This window comes from Barbus barbus (genome assembly GCF_936440315.1).
Source record: "Barbus barbus genome assembly, chromosome: 9".
NCBI classification, from domain to species: Eukaryota; Metazoa; Chordata; class Actinopteri; order Cypriniformes; family Cyprinidae; genus Barbus; species Barbus barbus.
In genome coordinates, this window is record NC_136737.1 from 32,704,953 (window position 1) to 32,728,468 (window position 23,516).

The window sequence follows — 23,516 nt, forward strand, 5'->3', positions numbered from 1 at the left end:
AATTACCACGAAATACCCCAGATTAGTGCAGAGAAACAAAACATCCTAGTGGTCCAGTTCAGTAATGAGTTATTCATTAATATGGGTGACCAGACGAAGTCTGATGCCATTTTCATATTGTGAGAAAAAATAAATAAATCCTTAGAGGCTCTTTTGATATCATTTTTCTGACTGATAAAACAGACCGAGAATGTGTGTATATATATCTAAATGGACATATAACTAATTTTTTGCTGAGATTTAAAGTAGGGACACAATTTAATTTCACGACGTCATTTAGCATCTTTTAGCAACAAATCGAGCTTCCTTTAGCAACTTCTCCTGAAAATGAGTTGATCTGAATCAGTCTTTAGAAGACTTTTAATTTGTCGTGGTGCAGTTACGTCACAAGGCCGCGCCTCGCGTCAGGTCGCGGAGAAAGGTCGGTGTTTACAGTGTAAAGTATTCCTGAATGTAACTCTGCAGGTCTTTATGTAACGGTAATGCACGCATTCTTATTATCTTATTTAGATTTGTGAGTAAAGCTCATCGGCACATGTTGAACGGGTAAATCGCGTCTCATATCTCGTGAATCAGTTTAACCTCAAGATCACTGTCATCTCTTGAAGGAGAAACAAAGACCCAAAGTGATTCTCTCGCTGGAGAACACAGTGACATTAGCTTTCGATATAAATGAATATGACACACTCATATTTGAGTTTTGTTTTGAAATCAGGCCATTATTGTTCTGATCTGGGTCATTTGTGTTTATTTGTCTTTGTGTTAATATTTCTCCTCACAGAGAAAACTCCAGGTGAAGGGACTGAAATCTGCCATATAATAAAGATGATGTTTATTAAAGAAGAGAGCGAAGAGACACAGATTGAAGAAGCATTTAGAGTCAAACATGGAGCGTCTGAGGGACAAACAGGTCAGTTTCATTCTCATCAGAGCTCGGTCCTGATTGAAACGTTCATCTTTTCAGAAATGAGTGGATGTGTATGAGGTGGAGAGGGATATGTGGAGATTACATGATTTATTAGCTTGTTCCAGCTGTGTTTTAATTAGGCTTTGAGCTAGGGGTGGGCGATATGGAAAAAATATCATATCACAATTTTTTTTAGAAATATCACAATTCACGATTTTATCACGATTCTTTGTCATGTTGGTTTTACAAGTTGTCTGAGCATTACAGCCAAACTAGAAAGACAAAGCCTTTCAAGGTAACAAAAAAAAAAAGACATGGCAGATATTTAGGCCAAAGTGGGCGAAGATAAAAATCTGTCATTATTTTATCTTTCTTATTAAAAAATAAGAACAAAGATACACGTTACAAATACACATAATATACAAATAAAACAAACAGTGCTTTATTATCAGGTACAATAGGTGTATTTATCAGAGCATTCAATGAAATTAAATGAACAAATATAAAGATAAAACACTAGATAGACTGATTCCTAAAGCAACTGTATTAAAGTTTTTCAGTCAAGAATAGTGAGTGATTTTTCTCTTTGTGTTTTGTTATATGGAGGACCAAACCTGCATAAATTAAATATGAATGAATGAATGAATAAATACATATATTAATGAATAAATAAATAAATGTGATAATAGGAAAATAAATAAATGAATAAACGACTTGATAAAATAAATGATTAATTTCTAATAAAATAAATTTTTCCCCCCTTAATTTATTTTCTGCTTTTATACATTTATAAACATTTTTTTAACTTTTATTTTTTCACTAATTCTTTTTTAATGTATTTTTATTATTTATACATTTATTTTGAGACTTATTTATATATAGTCAGAGTCAGACACCCAGAGGATGGTTGGTTTCTAGTCTAATAACTGGGTGTCATCTCCCTAGGGTCTGACGTCGATGGTTCCAGGCTTCAGCTTCCTGTTTTTATTTCTGGAAAATATTTTAAATATTTCGGCACTAATGCGAATAACGTTCGGTGAAAATAACTTACAACTCTCCAGCTGATCTGCCACATCCCGTAGCAAACTGGACAATGAATTACTACTTGCTGCTGTTTTCTTTGAAAAAACTCATCTCTATGGCTTAGCTGGCCTGACGATGCGACGCGTGAGCTCTCAACCAATGATGCACTGAAGCTACACAAGGACCACCTTCCTCATTTACATGTTACACACGGAAAAGAAAAAATAAATGAATAAATAAATACATGTGGGAATAAATCATTCTACAAAAAATGAATGCATAAATATATAAATAAATCTCAAAATAAATGTATAAATAATAAAAATACATTAAAAAGAATTAGTGAAAAAATAAAAGTTAAAAAAAGTTTATAAATGTATAAAAGCAGAAAATAAATTAGGGGGGGGTTACTTTATTACAAATTAATTTATTTTATCAAGTCGTTTATTCATTTTCCTATTATCACATTTATTTATCTATTTATTCATTAATATATTTATTTATTCATTTATTCATATTTAATTCATGCAGGTTTGGTCCTCCATATTGTTAACGTTAAATGAATAGTTCCCCCAAAAATTAATATTCTGTCATCTGTCTGTCAATTCTGTCATAATGTTTTATTTTTATACCATCATTTACTCAAAAGTTGTTTTAAATCTGAATGCGTTGCTTTCTTCTGCTGAACATAAATGCTATTTTGAAGAAGGTGGAAAACCAAACAGTTGCTGGTCCTCAGTGACTTCCATAGGATTGTTCTTTCTATCAAAGTCAATGTAGACCAGCAACTGTTTGGTTACCCTCATTCTTCAAAATAACTTATTTTGGGTTCAGCACAAGAAATTAATATTGGTTTGGAACAACATGAGAGTGAGTAAATAATGACAGAAATTAAATTTTAGGGTGAACTATCCCTTTAATGACAGGCGACAGCATGTTTAGTGTCCTGTCTCTTTAAGAGCTGCACGCATCTAATATACAGACACGCATCTGTTTCTCTCTTAACTATTTACTTTCATTTTAGAGATAACCAACTGTCTGTATGTAAACCTTGTGTGTTTTGACAGTATTAGCGCAAAAGATAAGTTAGTTGAGTAATCAGGCGCTGTTAGACAGGCTTTTTAGTGCGTGCTTCAGGTGTATGCGATCAGAAAAAGCGCACGACAGACCAGCGCGCGAATGAAACATTTAACCAGCAAGGCTTGTGTGCAAATAATGTAGTTTTGCGATCGAGAATAAGTGCAGTGTCCTGTCAGAGTAACTCTACTGCTGTATGTCGTGTTGTACAGTATATAGAGATGGAGGAGCCAGAACTGTATTTGATATAATGTGTGCTGTAGCACGATACTACCATATTTCTTCAAAAGCAGATCGTGGAGACATTTTTATCATCCATGATCTAAAATCGTCATATCGCACACCCCTACTTTGAGCTAAACTCTCTCTAGGACCGAACTTGCCTACCCTTGATGTTAGGCCTGTCACAATAATCAATATATCGACTTGTCACACAATATATGTACATGACCTGAATAATTTTTGGTGACGCAATATATTGCCCATTATATTTGCATAAAAACTAATGTCACCATGTTTTTTTTGCATTCTGCTTGTCTTTTGCAGCTTCTTGTACATAACGTGGTGTAGTCATGAGCTGCTAGTTCAGATAAAAATAAAAATGCTTCTACAAAAGGTGTTTAATCTGCAGATATGGCCATAGTTCGGGATCTGTGCCTTTGTGCATCTGGACAATCTCTGCTAAGCAGGGATTGTGTTTTTCAGCAATAGTGTGCACCCTTAATTAACAGAGAAAAGAAGGGCAAGGGCACCTTTAATTTTTTAAAGGTGTCTAATATTTGATTCCATGCTGTAAATATTCTTAAGAATTAAAAGTTTGTTGTCATTTGAAAGTGTGTAGGCCTCCTTGCATTGTTATGCTGTCATATTATGATTATATATTAAGTGGCATAAAATGGTCTTGAAATGACAATAAAATAGCTTATTTTGTTTACAACTTTCACTTGTAATGGAGTAATATTTGACCAGCAGTATCTGTACTTTCACTCAAGTAATGGAGTTGTGTACGTTGTCCACCTCTGGTTACGTGTAGGGCTGTGACAACCACGCCACCGGCAATAGTGCACGTGACGTCACACTCTATAAAGCCGAGAACACACTGCACGACTCTCAGGCCAATTATGAGAGGAATTTGGTCTTGAGGACGGATCGTGTCTGTTCCTGTTGGGCTCAGTCGCTGTTTGCAGTCGGCAGAAACAATCTCATAGTGTCTGGTGTCTAAAGATTATAATCTTAGAATTCAAGAACCAGTCGTTTTCACAAATATTTTTTTAAACATGTTTAATATTTGCGACTGACATCAGCGATTGTATGTGTTTATGTGAGTGAAGTGAAGTGAAAGTGAAGTGACATTCAGCATTTTATGCTGCAGCGCCCGGGGAGCAGTTGGGGGTTCGGTGTCTTGCTCAAGGGCACCTCAGTCGTGGTATTGAGAGTGGAGAGAGCGCTGGACATTCACTCCCCCCACCTACAATCCCTGCCGGCCCGAGACTCGAACCCACAACCTTTGGATCACGAGTCCAACTCTCTAACCATTAGGCCACGACTTCCCCATCTCCATTATGGAGATGCGTTCACTGTCAAACATCATTCAGCATTCAAATTGTAATTTTGTTAAACATTTTTTCATGATTACAAGAAAAATCTCGCTTGTTCTTGAGATTTATTTCTTGTTTTTCATTGAATTCTTAAGATACCACTGCAAATTAAATGGTGCAAATTATGTCTAAATTATGACATTATGTAAATTATGTCAGGGATTTCTTTCATTTAAAAGATTATCAAGAATTATTTTATTTCAATCTAAATTAAATAAATTTTAGTCTAAAATGAAAGTTAAGAAAAAATAGAATAAGTCTATAGGTCTATCTATAAACTACAGGCTAATTCCATTTTTTATGAAGAAAATTTATGAAGAATGTTTTATAACTAAAGAACTGTATTTCTTTAGTCAATTATTAAAGTATTACATGTTACGCGGGCTGATTTATTCATTGTTAAGTATTTGGGATTTTAAGAAGAAGTGGGAAATGTGCTGAATGTTTAATTTCATCCAAGTGAAATTGGCAAGTAGTTATTTACATTCGTTTGAGCCAGGTGCGAGTGGACACAGGTTGTGCGCGTGCGTCAGGCCTCGTCCATATTGCCAGATGCGCTCGTGAGAGACTTGCGGAGCAGAACCGGCGCGAGACAGCGAGTATAGAGTCTGGGAATCTGTCACGCCGCGTCAGATTCCGCCATGTTTTAGGTCACGCTCAGGAGCAAACACATGCAAATCACCACAGAAAAAAGCAGACCATTTACTATTAATATTTTTTGAAAATCATCTTACATACTCTTAGAATAAAACGGACTAATATGTAAATGTTTAAATAAATAAATAAAATGGCTCTGTGGTTTGTCTGAGAGACTGCAGATATTCATTATTCAGTCTTCTTCACTACAGTGGTACTGATATAAGATAACTGCTAAAACACTTTGGTTAGAGCAGCAAAACCATGGCTATTCTTTTAAATGGGAGAATACATGGCTAGATCTTAAACATTGGATCGTTTAGCATTGTTATATATCACATCTACTGTAAGCTGCTTTGAATCGATGTGTTTTGTGGATGCTATGCAAATAAATAATGAACCATGTTGAAGATTCCTTACTATAGATAGGCCTATAAAACAGTTCAAGCATATCACAGTGTTAGTTTAAATGTTTAACCAATATAAATGTGCGCTGTTAGACGCGTATCCAACAGTTTAGGACACGGAGGCTCCAGCGGGGTCACTTGTATTTTTTTTTCTTACAAAAACAACTTAAAATACGCTGTGTGATTTTTTTTTTTTTTTTTTTTTTGCTCATAAAGTTAAGAGTAATATATCATTTGGAACTGTAAAGGGTCTACTTTTATCTGTGTGCATTCACAATATCAACATTGTGCTTTTATAAAATAGGAAAACAGAGAATGCGCTTTCTGCCAGTCTTGAACAAGAGCGCTTCAATGATGAACCGAAACTCTGCAACTCGAAACTGGCTCACAGATATGATAAATATATCTATAGAAAGCTTTAAATTACTACTTTAAAACGAAATAATGAAAAGCAAAGCAAAAACTCTTCATTAGCCTATGTAATCCGCGCGTCCAATGAGGAGATGGTGAGTCATTTTTTCCCCGTCACCATCTAAAATATAAAAATAAGGCAAAGCCTAAAACAGGCCCGATTATAATTAGCATTTTATTTTATATTTGTATTCAATAATAATAATAAAAAAAGTATGTAATATTTGTCCTTGAAATTTAAAGGATTTGCTGCGACGCAATTTTGTCTGACTGGCGCATGCGAATTATTTATTGGCCTATCTTTTTAATCCATGCAGCAAATGCTTTAAAAACAGCTTTAAAATTACTTTATTGCATTACAGATGCTTTTAAAGAAATTTTCACTATGCATTTTAAGGGTTTTTAAGCTTGAATGTAGCTTGCATGTAAAACATTATGAATTCATTGTAGCCTATTCCCATTTGTAAAATAGCTAATTGATGTCTAACACGATCTCATGAAAATGTCCAGGCTATAGCACGATTTTCTGTTTCTATTTGGCATAATATTTATACGCAGAAATTGACTAACCACACCCACAGCACCCCCTGCATAAAACACCTTCCCGCGCCCCTGCCTACTAATAAAAACCATCTAAAAATGTATTTTTTGTTCTCCAGGACTGAAAGCAGAACCGATAAGGGAGCTCTTGATATGCTCTTGCAAATTACCTTTTTTGTTCGTTGTCTCTTATTTCGAAGCTGAAGTTACATATGTTTTTCTTTAGTTTTAATTAGCCTAACTTTCGATCTGATCCTTTTTAAATGGTAGGCGTTTACGCAGTTGGCTAGAGCAGTGCTGATCGGGGAGAACGGAGGTGCGCTCACTCTGTTGGTTAATAAGACTGTCACTCAAGGCTGGCAGTCGTGCATATGCTCTGCAACAGAGTAATATCGCGTCCACATCGCAGGCTTTGCGATTAGCAAATCACAACGTCTCAAATCGCAATTTCGATTAGATTTCGATTAATCGCACAGCCCTAGTAACTGTTGTTGTTAAGCTATAGCATTTATATTTATACAAAATGTATTTAGGCTACTTTTTTCATATACATACTAGGGCTGAACGATATATCGTTATCGTATCTATATCGAGATATGAACTTTCAAGATATTACTATCGAAAAAAGCAACGATATAGACGATATAGATTTCCCCTCTCCGCGCTCGCCCCGCCCTGCATACAACTCTGGCAGTCACACAACGAACATCAGTTTTACGAGTGCCCTTGAATGCACCGCTGAGGTCCCTATTCGACCGCAAACTTGTATGGTATAGCTCTGGAAATTCAGACACACAGAGAATCAGCTGTTCATCCATTTTGAGTTCGGCGCTTGTTTGGATGCCCCGTTTCTATTGGCCGCACGGGGAAACGTCACAGAGCGCAGCGGCAAAAGTTGAACTATTTTGAACTGTGACCGCGGCGCGTGCGCAAGCTCGCCGCTGGTGCGCTCCGCTGCGCGTGCGCTTTGGTCGGCGCAGCAACTAACCGCCCTCGCGCAGCGCAAGCCATTGAAATGAATGGGTTTCATAGCGCAGCGCAGCGCATGCCGCGTCCTGTGTGAAAGGGCCTTTACGCCGTACGAGTCGACGTCCACCAGTGAGTTCTTAAAAATAAAACTACACTTTCCAAATTTTTTTGTATTATGATGTTTTTATTTTTCTGAGAAATGCTTGGTTTTCACCGAACCCGTAGTCATATCGTATCGTATCGATATCGAGATATCTGGCATGAAAATCGAGATATGAAATTTTGTCCATATCGTTCAGCCCTAATACATACCATAGAATCCATATAGTTACATATGCATGGTTTTACCAATCAGCATCATGATCTAAATGTATGGTACTCTGGGTGACCAATGATTTTAATAAAAGTCCTAACTCAAACAGTCAGAATGTTTCAGTTTTGCCCTATAAGTGAGGTTTTTACAATTTTAACAGATGTCACTGTTTTTGTTAATAAACATATACAGTTGAAACCAGATATTTACATACACTTCAGAAAAAAACACAAACACTTTTTTTTCTTTACTGTCAAACATTAAATCAGAGTAAACTTTTTCTGTTTTATATCAATAAATATTAACATATTTTTTTGCATTTGTTAAATGTCAGAATCAAGCGAGTTAGAATTTTATATTTTTTTTTTATCACTTTCATCAAAGTCAGAAGTATACATACACTTCCTTAGTATTTGGTAGAATTGCCCCGAAACTGTTTCACTTGGGCCAAACGTTTTGGGTATCCTTCCACAAGCTTTCTACAATAGTTTGCTGGAATTTTGGCCCACTCCTCTTGACAGAACTGGTGTAACTGGGTTAGGTTTGTAGGCCTTCTTGCTCGCACTCGCCTTTTCAGTGCCGCCCACAAATTTTCTATGGGATTGAGATCAGGGCTTTGTGATGGCCACTCCAATACCTTGACTTTGTTGTCCTTAAGCCACTTTGTAACTAATTTGGAGGCATGCTTGGGGTCATTGTCCATTTGGAAGACTCATTTGCGCCCAAGCTTTAACTTCCTGGCTGATATCTTCAGATGTTGCTTCAATATATCCACAAAATTCTCTTTTCTCATGATGCCATCTATTTTGTGAAGTGCACCAGTCCTTTCTGCAGCAAAGCAGCCCCACAATATTATACTACCACCCCCATACTTCACAGTTGGGATGGTGTTCTGAGGCTTCAAAGCTTCGCCCTTTTTCCTCCAAATATACCGTTTATCATTATGGCCGAACAGTTCAATTTTTGTTTCGTCAGACCACAGGACATGTCTCCAGAAATTAAGATTTTTGTCCCCATGTGCAGTTGCAAACTGTAGTCTAGGTTTTTATGGTGGTTTTGAAGTAATGGCTTTCTCCTCCCAGAGTAACCTTTCAGCTCAAGGTGGTACAGGACTTTTACAGGTTTTACTGTGGATAAGGACACTGTCTTACCAGTTTCAGCCAGCATCTTCACAAGGTCTTTTGCTGTTGTCCTGGGGTTGATTCGCACATTTTGCACCAAAAAACGTTCCTCTCTGAGACTCAGAATCCATCTCCTTCCTGAGCGGTATGATGGTTGTACATTCCCATGTTTTTTATACTTGCATATTATTGTCTGAACGGATGAACGTGGGACCTTCAGGCATCTGGAAATGGCACCTAAGGATGAGCCACACTTGTGGAGGTCCACAATTCTTTTCCTGATGTCTTGGTTGATTTCTCTTGATTTTCCGATGATGTCAAAGAAAGAGGCTCTGTGTTTGAGGTGTGCCTTTATATGCATCCACAGGTGTGCCACCAATTAACTCAAATTGAATAAATTAAACAAACAAAATGGCGGCGCGCACTATCGCTGCGGCTTCTCTCTCTCCCGACCGAACGGTGTTTTCGTGTTTTTTGTCTTGTAAGTCGCAATGTTTTTGCACATCTTCGTCTCGTCTACCTGTCTGTAAGCGCGCATACAGTCGTGAGTTTCTGCTCGATGTCGGCAGAATCACATTTTTTGAGTTAAACTCAGCACACGCCGAAGAGCTGCGGGACCTCGGTCTGTTCTGAAAGCCTACTCCATCACCGACCCCCACTACTGCATCTCGCCCACAGCGGAGGCGCTACAAGCGGCGTGAGAGGAAGCAGAAGAAGGGTAAGCGCGGAGGTATCCGAGCTAGGCTAGCGGCCAACCCACACAAGCCAGCTATCCCCACCATCGTACTGGCGAACGTACGCTCTTTGGACAATAAACTGGACTACATCCGACTACTCCGCTCCACTCAGAGGACTGTAAGAGACTGTTGTGTTTTTGTGTTTACGGAAACATGGCTTAACAACAGCGTACCGGACTGCGCCATACAGCTCGACCAGCTAACATGCTATCGAGCTGACAAAGCTCTCGTCGAGGGAGGTAAGATCCGCGGCGACGGGCTTTGTGTTTACATCAATGATGCATGGTGTCGTGACGCTGTTGTGGTCTGCAAACACTGCTCACCCTTGGTGGAGTTTATGATTATTAAGTGCCAGCCGTTCTATCTACCGAGGGAATATACAGCCATACTGCTCGTTGCTGTATACATCCCTCCCAGCTCCAACAACAACATCAGGAGTGAGGCGCTAAATGAACTGTACCAGCACACCAGTGAGCAGCAGACAGCCCTCCCAGATGCTTTTCTCATCTTGGCCGGGGATTTCAACCACGCAGACTTAAAGAGTGTGTTCCCAAAAATACATCAACACATAGACTTTCCAACAAGGGGAAAAAATACCCTGGACTTTGTTTACACCACCCAGAGAGGAGCTTACAAGGCCCTCCCCCTCCCCCACCTCGGAGCCTCAGACCACATCACTGTCATGCCTGCATACAGACCGCTCGTCAAAGTCATCAAACCAATACACAAACAGATTCAAGTGTGGCCGGAAGGGTCGTCAGAGGCACTTCAGGACTGTTTTGACACCACTGACTGGAATATGTTTAAACAGGCTGCCACATACAACAACACTACAGACCTCCAAGAGTACTCGGAGACTGTCACTGCCTACATCTCCAAGTGCATTGATGATGTAACAGTCACAAAGTCCATCACTGTCCGGGCCAACCAGAAGCCGTGGATGACAGGGGAAGTCTACAGACTGCTGAAGGCTCGGAACGCTGCCTTTAGAGCTGGAGATGAGGAGGGCCTGAAGACAGCTAGGGCCAACCTATCCCACGGCATCAGAGAGGCCAAGAGACAGTACTCCAGGAGGATAGCCCATCGTTTCAGCGACAGCAGAGACTCTCGGAGCTTGTGGCAGGGGATACAGACCATTACGGACTACAAGCCCTCACCACAGACCTGTGACAGCACCATCCCCCTGCTGAACGAGCTGAATGCCTTCTTTGCTCGCTTTGAGGCACAAAACAGCACCACTGCACAGAAGACTCCACCTCCTCCCGGCGACCAGGTGATGACGCTGTCCCGGACAATGCACGCAAAGCTCCGGGTCCTGACAACATTCCTGGGCGTGTACTGAGAGACTGTGCAGTGGAACTCACTGATGTCTTCACAGACATCTTCAACATCTCGCTAAATCAGGCCGTTGTCCCCACATGCTTCAAAGCTACCACCATCATTCCAGTCCCGAAGAAATCGTCTCCATCCTGTTTCAATGACTACCGTCCAATTGCACTCACTCCTATTCTCATGAAGTGCTTTGAACGGCTAGTCATGCACCACATCAAGTCTGTCCTCCCCCCCCTCACTTGACCCCTTCCAGTTTGCATATAGGTCCAACCGCTCGACCGATGATGCCATCGCCACTGCCCTCCACCCAGCCCTCACACATCTGGACAAAAAAGACTCATATGTCAGGATGCTGTTCATAGACTTCAGTTCAGCATTCAACACAATCATCCCTCAACAGCTCACACACAAACTGGTCCAGCTGGGGCTCAACACCTCTCTGTGCAACTGGCTGTTGGACTTCCTGACCGGGAGACCTCAAGCAGTACGGGTTGGCAGTAACACATCCAGCACCATCACACTGAACACTGGGGCCCCCCAAGGATGTGTGCTGAGCCCCCTCCTCTTCACTCTGCTGACCCACGACTGCACACCGTCACACAACTCTAACCTGATCATTAAGTTTGCGGATGACACAACTGTGGTGGGTCTCATTAGCAACAGAGATGAGACAAACTACAGGAGCGAGGTGAGCCGCCTGGCCGGGTGGTGCAGTGACAACAATCTCTCTCTGAATGTGGAGAAGACGAAGGAGATTGTTGTTGACTTCAGGAGAGTACACACTCCCCTCTGACCATCAACGGTGCGACTGTGGAGAGAGTGAGCAGCACCAAGTTCCTGGGTGTGCACATCACAGAGGACCTCTCCTGGACTAACAACACTGTAGCACTGGCCAAGAAAGCACAGCAGCGTCTCTACTTCCTCCGCAAACTCAGAAGAGCCAGAGCCCCGACCCCCATCATGTGCACCTTCTACAGAGGCACCATCGAGAGCATCCTAACCAGCTGCATCACTGTGTGGTATGGCGCTTGCAACGCATCCTGCCGCAAGACACTTCAGCGAATAGTGAGAGCAGCTGAGAAGATCATTGGTGTCTCTCTCCCCTCCCTCCAGGACATTTACAGCACCCGTCTCACCCGCAAAGCCCTCCGCATTGCAGGTGATCCCACCCACCCGACACACAGCTTCTTCAGTCTGCTGCCATCAGGGAGGAGACTGCGGAGTCTCCAGGCGAGGACTAGCAGACTGAAGGACAGCTTCATACATCAGGCTGTCAGGAAGCTGAACTCCCTCCCGTCCCTGCCCCCCCTCCCCTCTTTTTACCCCATACAACACTGAACTCTGACACTATGAGACCCCCCCCCCCCCCCGGCTCCCCACACCCCCAGGACCAGCCACCCCCACCTACTTACAAACTGTGACCAGCACCTATCACTTGTGTAGCATTGGACTGATCACTACCTCATCCAGCATTGACTGCAAACTACCTCCTCGGATAGTCTCATAAAAAGACTGTTCTCCTGTCAATTTAACAGACTGACAAGCTCTTTTTGCACTACACATATACACTCACCTAAAGGATTATTAGGAACACCTGTTGAATTTCTCATTAATGCAATTATCTAATCAACCAATCACATGGCAGTTGCTTCAATGCATTTAGAGGTGTGGTCCTGGTCAAGACAATCTCCTGAACTCCAAACTGAATGTCAGAATGGGAAAGAAAGGTGATTTAAGCAATTTTGAGCGTGGCATGGTTATTGGTGCCAGACGGGCCGGTCTGAGTATTTCACAATCTGCTCAGTTACTGGGATTTTCACGCACAACCATTTCTAGGGTTTACAAAGAATGGTGTGAAAAGGGAAAAACATCCAGTATGCGGCAGTCCTGTGGGTGAAAATGCCTTGTTGATGCTAGAGGTCAGAGGAGAATGGGCCGACTGATTCAAGCTGATAGAAGAGCAACTTTGACTGAAATAACCACTTGTTACAACCGAGGTATGCAGCAAAGCATTTGTGAAGCCACAACACGCACAACCTTGAGGCGGATGGGCTACAACAGCAGAAGACCCTACCGGGTACCACTCATCTCCACTACAAATAGGAAAAAGAGGCTACAATTTGCACGAGCTCACCAAAATTGGATGGTTTAAGACTGGAAAAATGTTGCCTGGTCTGATGAGTCTCGATTTCTGTTGAGACATTCAGATGGTAGAGTCAGAATTTGGCGTAAACAGAATGAGAACATGGATCCATCATGCCTTGTTACCACTGTGCAGGCTGGTGGTGGTGGTGTAATGGTGTGGGGGATGTTTTCTTGGCAAACTTTAGGCCCCTTAGTGCCAATTGGGCATCGTTTAAATGCCACGGCCTACCTGAGCATTGTTTCTGACCATGTCCATCCCTTTTTGACCACCATGTACCCATCCTCTGATGGCTACTTCTAGCAGGATAATGCACCATGTCACAAAGCTCGAATCATTTCAAATTGGTTTCTTGAACATGACAATGAGTTCACTGTACTAAAATGGCCCCCACAGTCACCAGATCTCAACCCAATAGAGCATCTTTGGGATGTGGTGGAACGGGAGCTTCGTGCCCTGGATGTGCATCCCACAAATCTCCATCAACTGCAAGATGCTATCCTATCAATATGGGCCAACATTTCTAAAGAATGCTTTCAGCACCTTGTTGAATCAATGCCACGTAGAATTAAGGCAGTTCTGAAGGCGAAAGGGGGTCAAACACAGTATTGGTATGGTGTTCCTAATAATCCTTTAGGTGAGTGTATCTGCACAGTTTTGGTTTATTTAACTGGTTTGCACTCCATCTATTCTGCCATGTGCCTTATGTCACTTTATCTATCTTTTATTTTTCTACAATGTTCTCAGATTGATAAGCTCTTTTTGCACTACAAATATATCTGCACAGTTTTGTTTTTATTTAACTGGTTTGCACTATCTGCCATGCGCCTTATGCCACTTTATCTATTTCTTTTTGTTTTCTACAATGTCCTTACTTGTATAGCTATATTGTTGTATGTACATATGTTTAAACCGTATTATCTGTATTTGAACGTGTTTAATGTTAACTGTTTACACCAAGGGTCTGAGGGTAACACAATTTCAATTCTCTGTATGTATGTGCTGTACATGTGGGAGAATTGACAATAAAGCAGACTTGACAATAAAGCAGACTTGACTTAACCTATCAGAAGCTTCTTAAGATCAGAATGGAATCATCTGGAGTTTTCTTTTTGTTTAAAGACACAATAAACTTAGTGTATGTATACTTCTGACTTTGATGAAAGTGATAAAAAAAAATACATAAAAATTCTCCCTCGCTCGATTCTGACATTTAACAAATGCAGAAAATATGTTAATATTTATTGATCTAAAACAGAAAAAGTTTACTCTGATTTAATGTTTGACAGTAAAGAATAAAAAGTTTTTGTGTTTTTTTTTCTGAAGTGTATGTAAATATCTGGTTTCAACTGTATTTGCATCTGCATCATGCTATCCAAGTTAGGAAAGACAAACCTGTTTCATGATTTAAACCTATATCACTTGTAAGAACATGCAGGAACTAAGAAATTAATCTCTAATTAGAGATTAATTTAGAAAATAGAAATTAATATCTCTATTTTGTTAAGGGGAAAAAAATCCTAAAAATACGTTAACTTTATTCATGCATATGTTGACGTAAAATATTTTAGCATTAATATGTTTTGAATATTGTACCTCAGATTTCTGAAATGTTCATCTGGTTGACAAGTGTTTGTCATATTCTGACAAAAAAAAGTAGTAGTTTAAATGAACAATTTGTCTAGTTTCTACAACTTTCACTCAGGACACATGTTGCATGAGAAGTTGTTTTGATTCAAATAAGATTAACCGAATGGTCAGACTTTACAGATTTGGGAAGTTATACGTTACGTGACACCTGCACAAAACAAAACTAGCACGTTGACTGAATGAAAATGTACATTCATTCTCTGCCACTAGGTGGCACTTGTAGAACAGCAGTGATAGAGCATTTTCTCTGTTTACAGCTGAACACAAAGCAGCGGTGTGCTTATAAACTACTTTGTATGGAGCTAAAACAAAACACCATCTAAACTTTCCTGAAGCCAGTTTCATTCAGAGATTCATATTAAACTCCCACCCCAGTTTATATTTCTTTCCTATATTACATGCATTGTGAAGAAGTTTGCTTTGTCTATTTTTTTTCTGCTGTCACATCTGTTCTCTGTTATTTGTCTCCGTATTCAGTGCACTCAATCTCTGTCTTGTGTTAACATCCTTTTTACAGATGGATAATATTTCCAAACCAATTATATTTTTGAAAGTTGTTGTATGCAAGTTTATGTGCTAGTCCAGTACAGAGGTCAGCCAAAAGAAAAAAAGAACAACTAGTTCTGATTTATGGCCGGTCGACCGGTGCATCTCCATTTCAAAGCATAGCAGTTATAGGACAAGGGTGTCCTACTCCTGGAGGGCCACTCTCCTGCAAAATATATCTCTAAATAAAGTTAAACACAAGTGCACCAGTGAATCAATGTCTTTTGGTAACTTGGGAAACTTCCAGTCAGGTGTATCAAGCCAAGTTGGAGCTAAACTGAAATTAAACTGAGGTTGACTTTAATATGTTTTTTTTTTTTTTTTTTTTTTCTTAGACCTCATGGCACTGAAAGAGGAGAGGGAAGTACACACAGAAATTGACATGAAAAATCAATATGAGGATCTTCTTGATTTCACAACTGGAGAAAAATCTTTTTCTTGTTCACAGACTGAAAAGTCCTCCACACGAAAAACAGCTAAAAAGAGAGGGAATTTTTTTTATTTTACATGTTTTAAGTTTGGCCAGTCCAAACCTCAAGTCCATTTGAGAACCGGAAAGAGGCATTTCACTTGCCAACAATGTGGAATAAGATTCACTCTAAAAGGAAGCTGGAACAGGCACATGAGAATTCACACGGGAGAAAAGCCTTACACCTGCCAACGATGTGGAGAGAGTTTTGCTCTATATAGAAACCTTAAAGTCCACATGAAAGTTCACACCGGAGAGAACCTTTTCACCTGCAAACAGTGTGGAAGAAGTTTCAAAAGAAAAGAAAACCTTCATTCCCACATGAGAATTCACACTGGAGGGAGCCCTTACACCTGCCAACAGTGTGGACTAAGTTTCACTCAAATAGGAAGCATTAACAGGCACTTGAGAATTCACACTGGAGAAAAGCCTTACACCTGCATTCAGTGTGGAAAGAGTTTTGCTCAACTTGTAAACCTTAAAGTCCACGCAAGAATTCACACTGGAGAGAACCCTTACACATGTCCTCGGTGTGGAAAGAGTTTCGATAAGAATGAAAACCTTAAAGTTCACATGAGAATTCACACTGGAGAGAAGCCTTATTCATGCCTTCAGTGTGGAAAGAGTTTCAATACTCATGGAAGCCTTGAAATCCACATGAGAGTTCACACCGGAGAGAAGCCTTACTCCTGTCTTCATTGTGGAAAGAGTTTCAGTAATCAAGGAAACCTTAAAGTCCACATGAGAATTCATACTGGAGAAAAGCCTTACACATGCCCTCAGTGTGGAAAGAGTTTCACTCAAAAAGTATGCTTTGAAGCCCACATAAGGATTCACATTGGAGAGAAGCCTTTCACCTGCCAACAGTGTGGAAAGAGTTTCAATCAACATCGAACCTTGAAAGATCACATGAGAATTCACACTGGAGAGAAGCCTTTCACCTGCCAACAGTGTGGAAGATGTTTCACTCAAAAAGGAACCTTTAACAGGCATAGGAGAGTTCACACCGGCGAAAAGCCTTACACCTGCCAACAGTGCAGAAAGAGTTTCTGTCAACATCGAACACTAAAAAACCACATGAGAATTCACACTGGAGAGAAGCCTTTCACCTGCCAACAGTGTGGAAAGAGTTTCTGTCAACTTCGAACCTTAGAAAACCACATGAGAGTTCACACTGGAGAAAAGCCTTACACCTGCCAACAGTGTGGGAAAAGTTTCTGTCAACTTCGAACCTTAGAAAACCACATGAGAGTTCACACCGGAGAGAAGCCTTTCACCTGCCAACAGTGTGGAAAGAGTTTCTGTGAGCGTCGAACCTTAGAAAACCACATGAGAGTTCACACCGGAGAGAAGCCTTTCACCTGCCAACAGTGTGAAAAGAGTTTCTGTGAGCGTCGAACCTTAGAAAACCACATGAGAGTTCACACCGGAGAGAAGCCTTTCACCTGCCAACAGTGTGAAAAGAGTTTCTGTGAGCGTCGAACCTTAGAAAACCACATGAGAGTTCACACCGGAGAAAAGCCTTACACCTGCCAACAGTGTGGAAAGAGTTTCTCTCAACTTCGTACTATAAAACACCACATGAGAGTTCACACCGGAGAAAAGCCTTTCACCTGCCAACAGTGTGGAAAGAGTTTCTATCAACATCGTTACTTAAAAGAACACATGAGAGTACACACCGGAGAAAGGCCTTTCTCTTGCCAACAGTGTGAAAAGAGTTTCTATCAACATCGAACCTTAAAAAGACACATGATGGTTCACACTAGAGAGAGTTCTTTAACCTACCAACAGTGTGGAAAAAGTTTCGATCAATGTCAAAATTTAAAACACATGAAAATTCACACTGCAGAGAAGACTTTCACCTGCCAACAGTGTGGAAGAAGTTTCAGCAGAAAAGGAAACCTTAATGTCCACATGAGAATTCATACTGGAGAAAAGCCTTACACATGCCCTCAGTGTGGAAAGAGTTTCACTCAAAAAGTGTGCTTTGAAGCCCACATAAGAGTTCACACTGGAGAGAAGCCTTTTGCCTGCCAAATGTGTGGAGAGAGTTTCAATCAACATCGAACTTTAAAGGACCACATGAGGGTTCACACCGGAGAAAAGCCATTCACCTGCCAACAGTGTGGAAAGAGTTTCACTCAAAAAGGAACCTTTAACAGGCATAAGAGAGTTCACACCAGAGAATAGCTTTACACCTGCCAACAGTGTGGAAAGAGTTTCTGTCAACGTCGAACCATAAAAGACTACATGAGAGTTTACACCGGAGAGAAGCCTTTCACCTGCCAATAGTATGGAAAATGTTTTACCCAAAAAGGTAGTGTTAACCGGTACGAGAATTCACACCAGAGGAAAAGGATACACCTGTCAAAAGTGTTCAGAGAGTTTTGCTCCACATGGAAACCTTCAAGTCCACATGAGAATTCACACTGAAGAGTCTCTTGACCTACCAGTTTCAACTGAAAAGGAATTATTAACCCTCTGGGGTCTGAGGAGGTTTTTTGGCCCTGGAGATGTTTTGACTTGCCCTGACATTTGTGCTTATTTCAGTTTTTAATTAATGTTTGCACTGTATTCAGTATAAACTGTGTTACAATAATGTGTGTAGCATGTATGTAAAAGTTTTTTTTTTTTTTTTTTGAGAAAACATTTAAGTGTGGTTAGTAAAAAAAAAATTAAGTAATTTAAATAAGTCTGTAAATTCATCCTGAACATACAGTAGTTCCGTAGCCTAGAGTTTTTACTAAAAATGAGGTGAAAATCATCCTGCTCTATAAAGCAATATTTGTTCCCGTAAAATGATCGTAAAATCAATCATATAAAACAATATATTGTTGTAAAGTAGAAGTATTGTAATTGACTTTTTTGTGATGTCAGTAATGAAGCTTATTTCACCCTGATCATGTAGAATATCCACCCTGTGTAGGTAAACTTACTGATGTTTACAAACAAATAAATAAACAAATAAATACAAGTTAGAGCAGATATTCTTCGACACAGTTCTTCACAGTAAACATTGTCTAAACATTCTTCGAGTCTGACATTCATCGTGTTACAGAAGCAACTTTCATATTACATTTGTAGTGTTTGCTTATTCCTTGCAATGGGCCTCATTTACCAATTCAATGTAGAGACGAGCACAGACCCAAGGGCACAAATCAACTTACAACAGGGTTCTCTTCGTATCCCACCAATTCCATCGTACGAATGACCGTACATTGATAAATGTGGCTGAAAACAATCATGTGAGTATCACGCCCCTAAAAACACCCTGGTTTAGAAGCCTTACCCCTAGATTTTACAACATTGAGTCAAGTCACCTTTATTTATATATCGCTTTATACAAAACAGATTGTGTCAAATCAGCTTTAGAGTGTCAAACCGAAAAATAGTTGATCAATAATGCAAGAGGACAATAACGAAGAGTCATTTTTCAGTTAAAGTCAATTAATTGATTATTCAGTGATGCCATCATCCAGCTCAGCTCTCTTCCAATACTGTCTTTGCAATCAGTCAAGTGTCCCCAACTAATCAAGCCAAACAGTGGCAAGGAACCAAAACTCCATCGGTGCCCGAAATGGAGAAAAAACCAGGCTCAATCGGGGGGCCAGTTCTCCTCTGGCCAAACGAAACCAGCAGTTTAATTCCATGCTGCAGCAAAATCAGATTGTGCAGAGGACTCATCTGGTTCCCATGGTCTTGTCCCGATGGCCATCTAGCTGACGTGGTCTTCACAGTGGATCTGTTCCTGGGGCTCATCTAATTGACATGGGGTGCTTTCAGACATGAACGCATAGATGTTATTTTTTGTTTTGGTGTGAATTACTCACTAAACACTAAACTGCCAATAATGTAAGCCATGGGGAGACTGTAGACAGCTGTGATTCATTATATTATTTGACTTTCTAATGCAATACAAAGACTTGTAATACAAAGTATTATAAATTCATATGTGATTCATAAATCATATGCGCACTTACTAAACTGTCTCATTCTAGCCTTTAATGCCGAGGAGGACTCTAGCCTACAAGACTCTGAAGGACTGAACTAGGAAGGACACACTTTGAGAAGCACAGATGGTCTCCGCTGACATTCAGGGCTGTAGAGGTCGTCTCTAGGTGCTGATCCACCATCTGATCTGGATACGGACTGGATCTGGGTGGCTACGGTGACCTCGGAATAAGACTGAAAGAAAGTAATAGTAGCATGCTATTCTTCTTATGGTTTAGTGAGTACTTTGGGTGTTAATGGGAAGTGCACCCGGTTCCGGTTGACCTAATATTTAATGCAGCCTAACAATCCTTTAACGCAGAGGTGGGCAAACTATGGCCCGCTGGGCACTTTCATCCAGCCCGTGAGGTATTTGGTCCAAAATAAATAATTTGATGCAAAATCCAATACACTATAAAAAAAAACAGCTTCAACAGATTTTTGAGTTTTCTCAACTTGTTGGTTTAAGTTTATACAACAAAAGCTGAGAATCTCCTACAAAAATAAGTTGAGAGAACTCAAAAATCTGCTGAAGCTGGTTGCCTTAAAATTTGAAGTTGGCTCAACTTTTTTCTTTTTTTTTACAGTGTAGATGGCGCTGTAGCCTGCAATGCTGTATATAACAGTTACTGTATGCGGTCTATTCAGTCAGAATATTTGAACGTGCTCAGTAATCATCAGGGCCAGATTTACCTCTTGTTGTGGCATAAATGTTTGGACCCTCTTGCCTATTATAACATTACCACCCCAAACCAGCAAACAAAAATTAATCAGAATCCATCGAAATTCTTACGTTGTTCTTTATTACAGAATCCCTGATTACAAAATGTAATTTTAATGTTAGTTAGGCCTCAGCCTGTAATATGCAGACTAATGCAGTTAAGAGAGAGAGAATTTCCAGAGTACTGCATCTTCGTCTCAACATTTTTTGGTAACAGGATCTCTACCAATAGCGAAGAATATGTAAGTATGAAAATGGTAAGTTTAACTTATTCAAAAACATCAACGTTACTAAATAGCTACTAAGAAATGTCATGTAGTTTTTCAGTTGCAAAACTGTTTTACTGATCAAGTTGCCAGTCAGCACTGACAAGTTTCTGTGCATGTGTTTGTTCCCCGTATGCTCGCGATGACCTGACCATATACATCTATGCTCCCAACTGTCTGTACTGTATGTGAGTAACAAGCACAATCACTGAAGAGAAACAACAACAGCAACTGACTTCCATTCACAGCCTTAGATGAACTCAACTGAAATAAAACACATGAAATCTCTCAAGATTTAAAGTCGTGACGTATTGTCAAGTATGGTGACCCATACTCGAAATTGGTGCTCTGCGTTTAACCCATCCAAGTGCACACACACAGCAGTGAGTAGTGAACAAATGCGCACACACACACACACACACACCGTGAACACACACCCGGAGCAGTGGGCAGCCATGCTGCAGCGCCCGGGGAGCAGTTGGGGGGTTCGGTGTCTTGATGCAAAAGCATATTATGAGTTTGCATTTCACAGTTTTAATTCATTTTGAGGAATACTAAATCTGTTTTTTTGCGAGTGGGATGAATTAATGCACATTCACATTTAGTCTAGAACTACAGTAACATGTTCACACACAATGCCTCTGTACTTCTGATTTCTGTCAAAATAGGGACAGGAGACTTGTCAGTCAATAAATGGGAAAACAGAGTAACTGGCATTACTTTTTGGAAAAAGTAACTCCGATATTTTCTTGTAAATTAAAAATGAATGTGTTACTTTACTAGTTACTTGAAAAAAGTAATCTGATTACGTAACTCACGTTGCTTGTAATGCGTTACCCCCAACACTGCTGTTAACATTAACATTTCTTCTAAATTATGAAAGTATTTGGTATTCCTTTCACCATGTTCTATCCATTTGCATCTAGAACGAATGAATGCTGCCCGCGCCAAATTCTGATAGATATGATCCAATTCAGATTGTAATTCAATATTGATATCAGCTTGCATTTGTGCATCCTTTTCATAAATTGAAATTATTTCCTTAAGTATTCTGTCTTGACTAACCCTAACCCTAATTATTTTCCCCTTATTACGGATCTGAACTTTTGTATAGTCCCAGTGTTTGCATTATATTTGATCTTTTTTGGCTTTGGTCAAATTTTCATTTATAATTTTTATGGCTTGTTCTTTGAATAATTTATCACTCAAAATTGTATTGTTTAATTTTCAATAATTTGGTTTAAATTTAATTGATTGATTCCTTGCATACGACTAAAGTGATCATATGATCAGAAAAAATCTGAAGGTTCTATTTTTTTATCTAATAATTCATTTGAAATAAGCCAAAAGTCAATCCTGGATCTCTTATCTCTTAATCTTTGTTGTTCTTAGTGAACTGGATTTGATGTGATTTTTTTTCATCAACAATATAAGTGCAAACAGAGATTATTAAATTTGCCAAGGATCTTTGAGGATGACAGTCTTTAATAGGGTCGTTTATACAGTTCCAAAATTAGCTTTATTTTAAGGATTTCACCCTGGAAGGAGCGCTTTAACGTGGCCCCGGGTCACATAACCTGCCTTCTAGAATACCCCCAGGACTTTTATTTTGGTATGATGTTGTGACGTCATATGTCTGCGCCGCGCTCCTGCATCTGTTTTTCTCTTTCAAGCATACGTTTCGGTCTCACTATGGGATACGCCCCTTCCGCGTATTCCTCAGAAGCCCTATTACATTACGCCAGCCCCAATTGGCTGGCAGACGTGACGCTGTGTCTGGGAGTGGCCTCCCCACCCCTCAGTATAAAGGAGCGACACAACGTCACTACGACATTCAAAAACCTCTTTTCGCTTCACACCAGAAGCCTTAACGAACTCTCGGACGAACGACTGGCCACCACGCCGTTTTTTCGCCTGACTCCTTCAATTTTGCATTCCAGCCGATTGCAAGGAGTGTTCGATACTACGATGGCTGCTGCAATGCAGACTGTCCCGGCTAGCGAGGGAGATGCTGTGCGACTTTGTTCATGCTGGAACAAAATTTCATGCAAAGACACACACCAGGTCTGCTCTGCATGTCTTGGGCTGAAACATGCCCAAATGGCGATCGAGAACCCCGGTTCCTGTGAACACTGCGCACGCTTCACTACGAAGAGCCTTCGTCGCAGGCTAGCACGCCAAGTTAGACTGTCAGGCCACGATCCCCTCATGTCACCTAGCCCCGTTCCAGCTGCCACTCCGCAGGTATCCATCCCTGTAGAGCTGCCCACCACGGCAGCTTTATCATGGGGTGAACAGCTTGACGTTTGCGTCCCTCTGCCCAGTGTGTTCAGCACGGACGAGGAAGAAGACGCGCTCGATTTCGAGGAAGAGGGACAATCGGACTTTCTTCTCTCTGAAGAAGAGGAAGATTTCGAGGACTCCCCTTTCATCCCCCCTGCGCACACGGCACAACCCTTTGCCGCGGCGGGGACCACGGAAGATGCGGACGGGGCACCATGCCCGCTGCTCAGTGTGGATCTGCAAGATGTGTGCAAACGCGCTGCAGAGAAACTAAATATTCCGTGGCCGACAGTGGTAGCAGAGACTGCAAAGTCTCGCTATGAGGGTAAGAGGCTGCCAAGGGCGAAACGGGCAGCACGGCAGCTCCTTCCTGTGTT

The 23,516-nt window shown here is 40.6% G+C and overlaps 1 protein-coding gene across 1 annotated transcript; it reads left to right on the forward strand.

The window, feature by feature from the left end:
* Positions 1-361: 361 nt before the first annotated feature.
* Positions 362-18,863, forward strand: LOC306875593 (uncharacterized protein). The gene is made up of 3 exons (XM_079426270.1): positions 362-421; positions 782-910; positions 15,746-18,863. Exons 2-3 carry the CDS (start codon positions 826-828, stop codon positions 18,067-18,069), a joined length of 2,409 nt encoding a protein of 802 aa, XP_079282396.1. The 5' UTR covers positions 362-421; positions 782-825; the 3' UTR covers positions 18,070-18,863.
* Positions 18,864-23,516: the final 4,653 nt, after the last annotated feature.

Excerpts from the sequence above, each read along its gene's own strand:
- LOC306875593 (XM_079426270.1), top strand. The coding sequence starts at position 826 with ATGATGTTTATTAAAGAAGAGAGCGAAGAGACACAGATTGAAGAAGCA. Across the intron at positions 911-15,745 it reads AGCGTCTGAGGGACAAACAG|ACCTCATGGCACTGAAAGAG; the intron begins GTCAGTTTCATT and ends TTTTTTTCTTAG.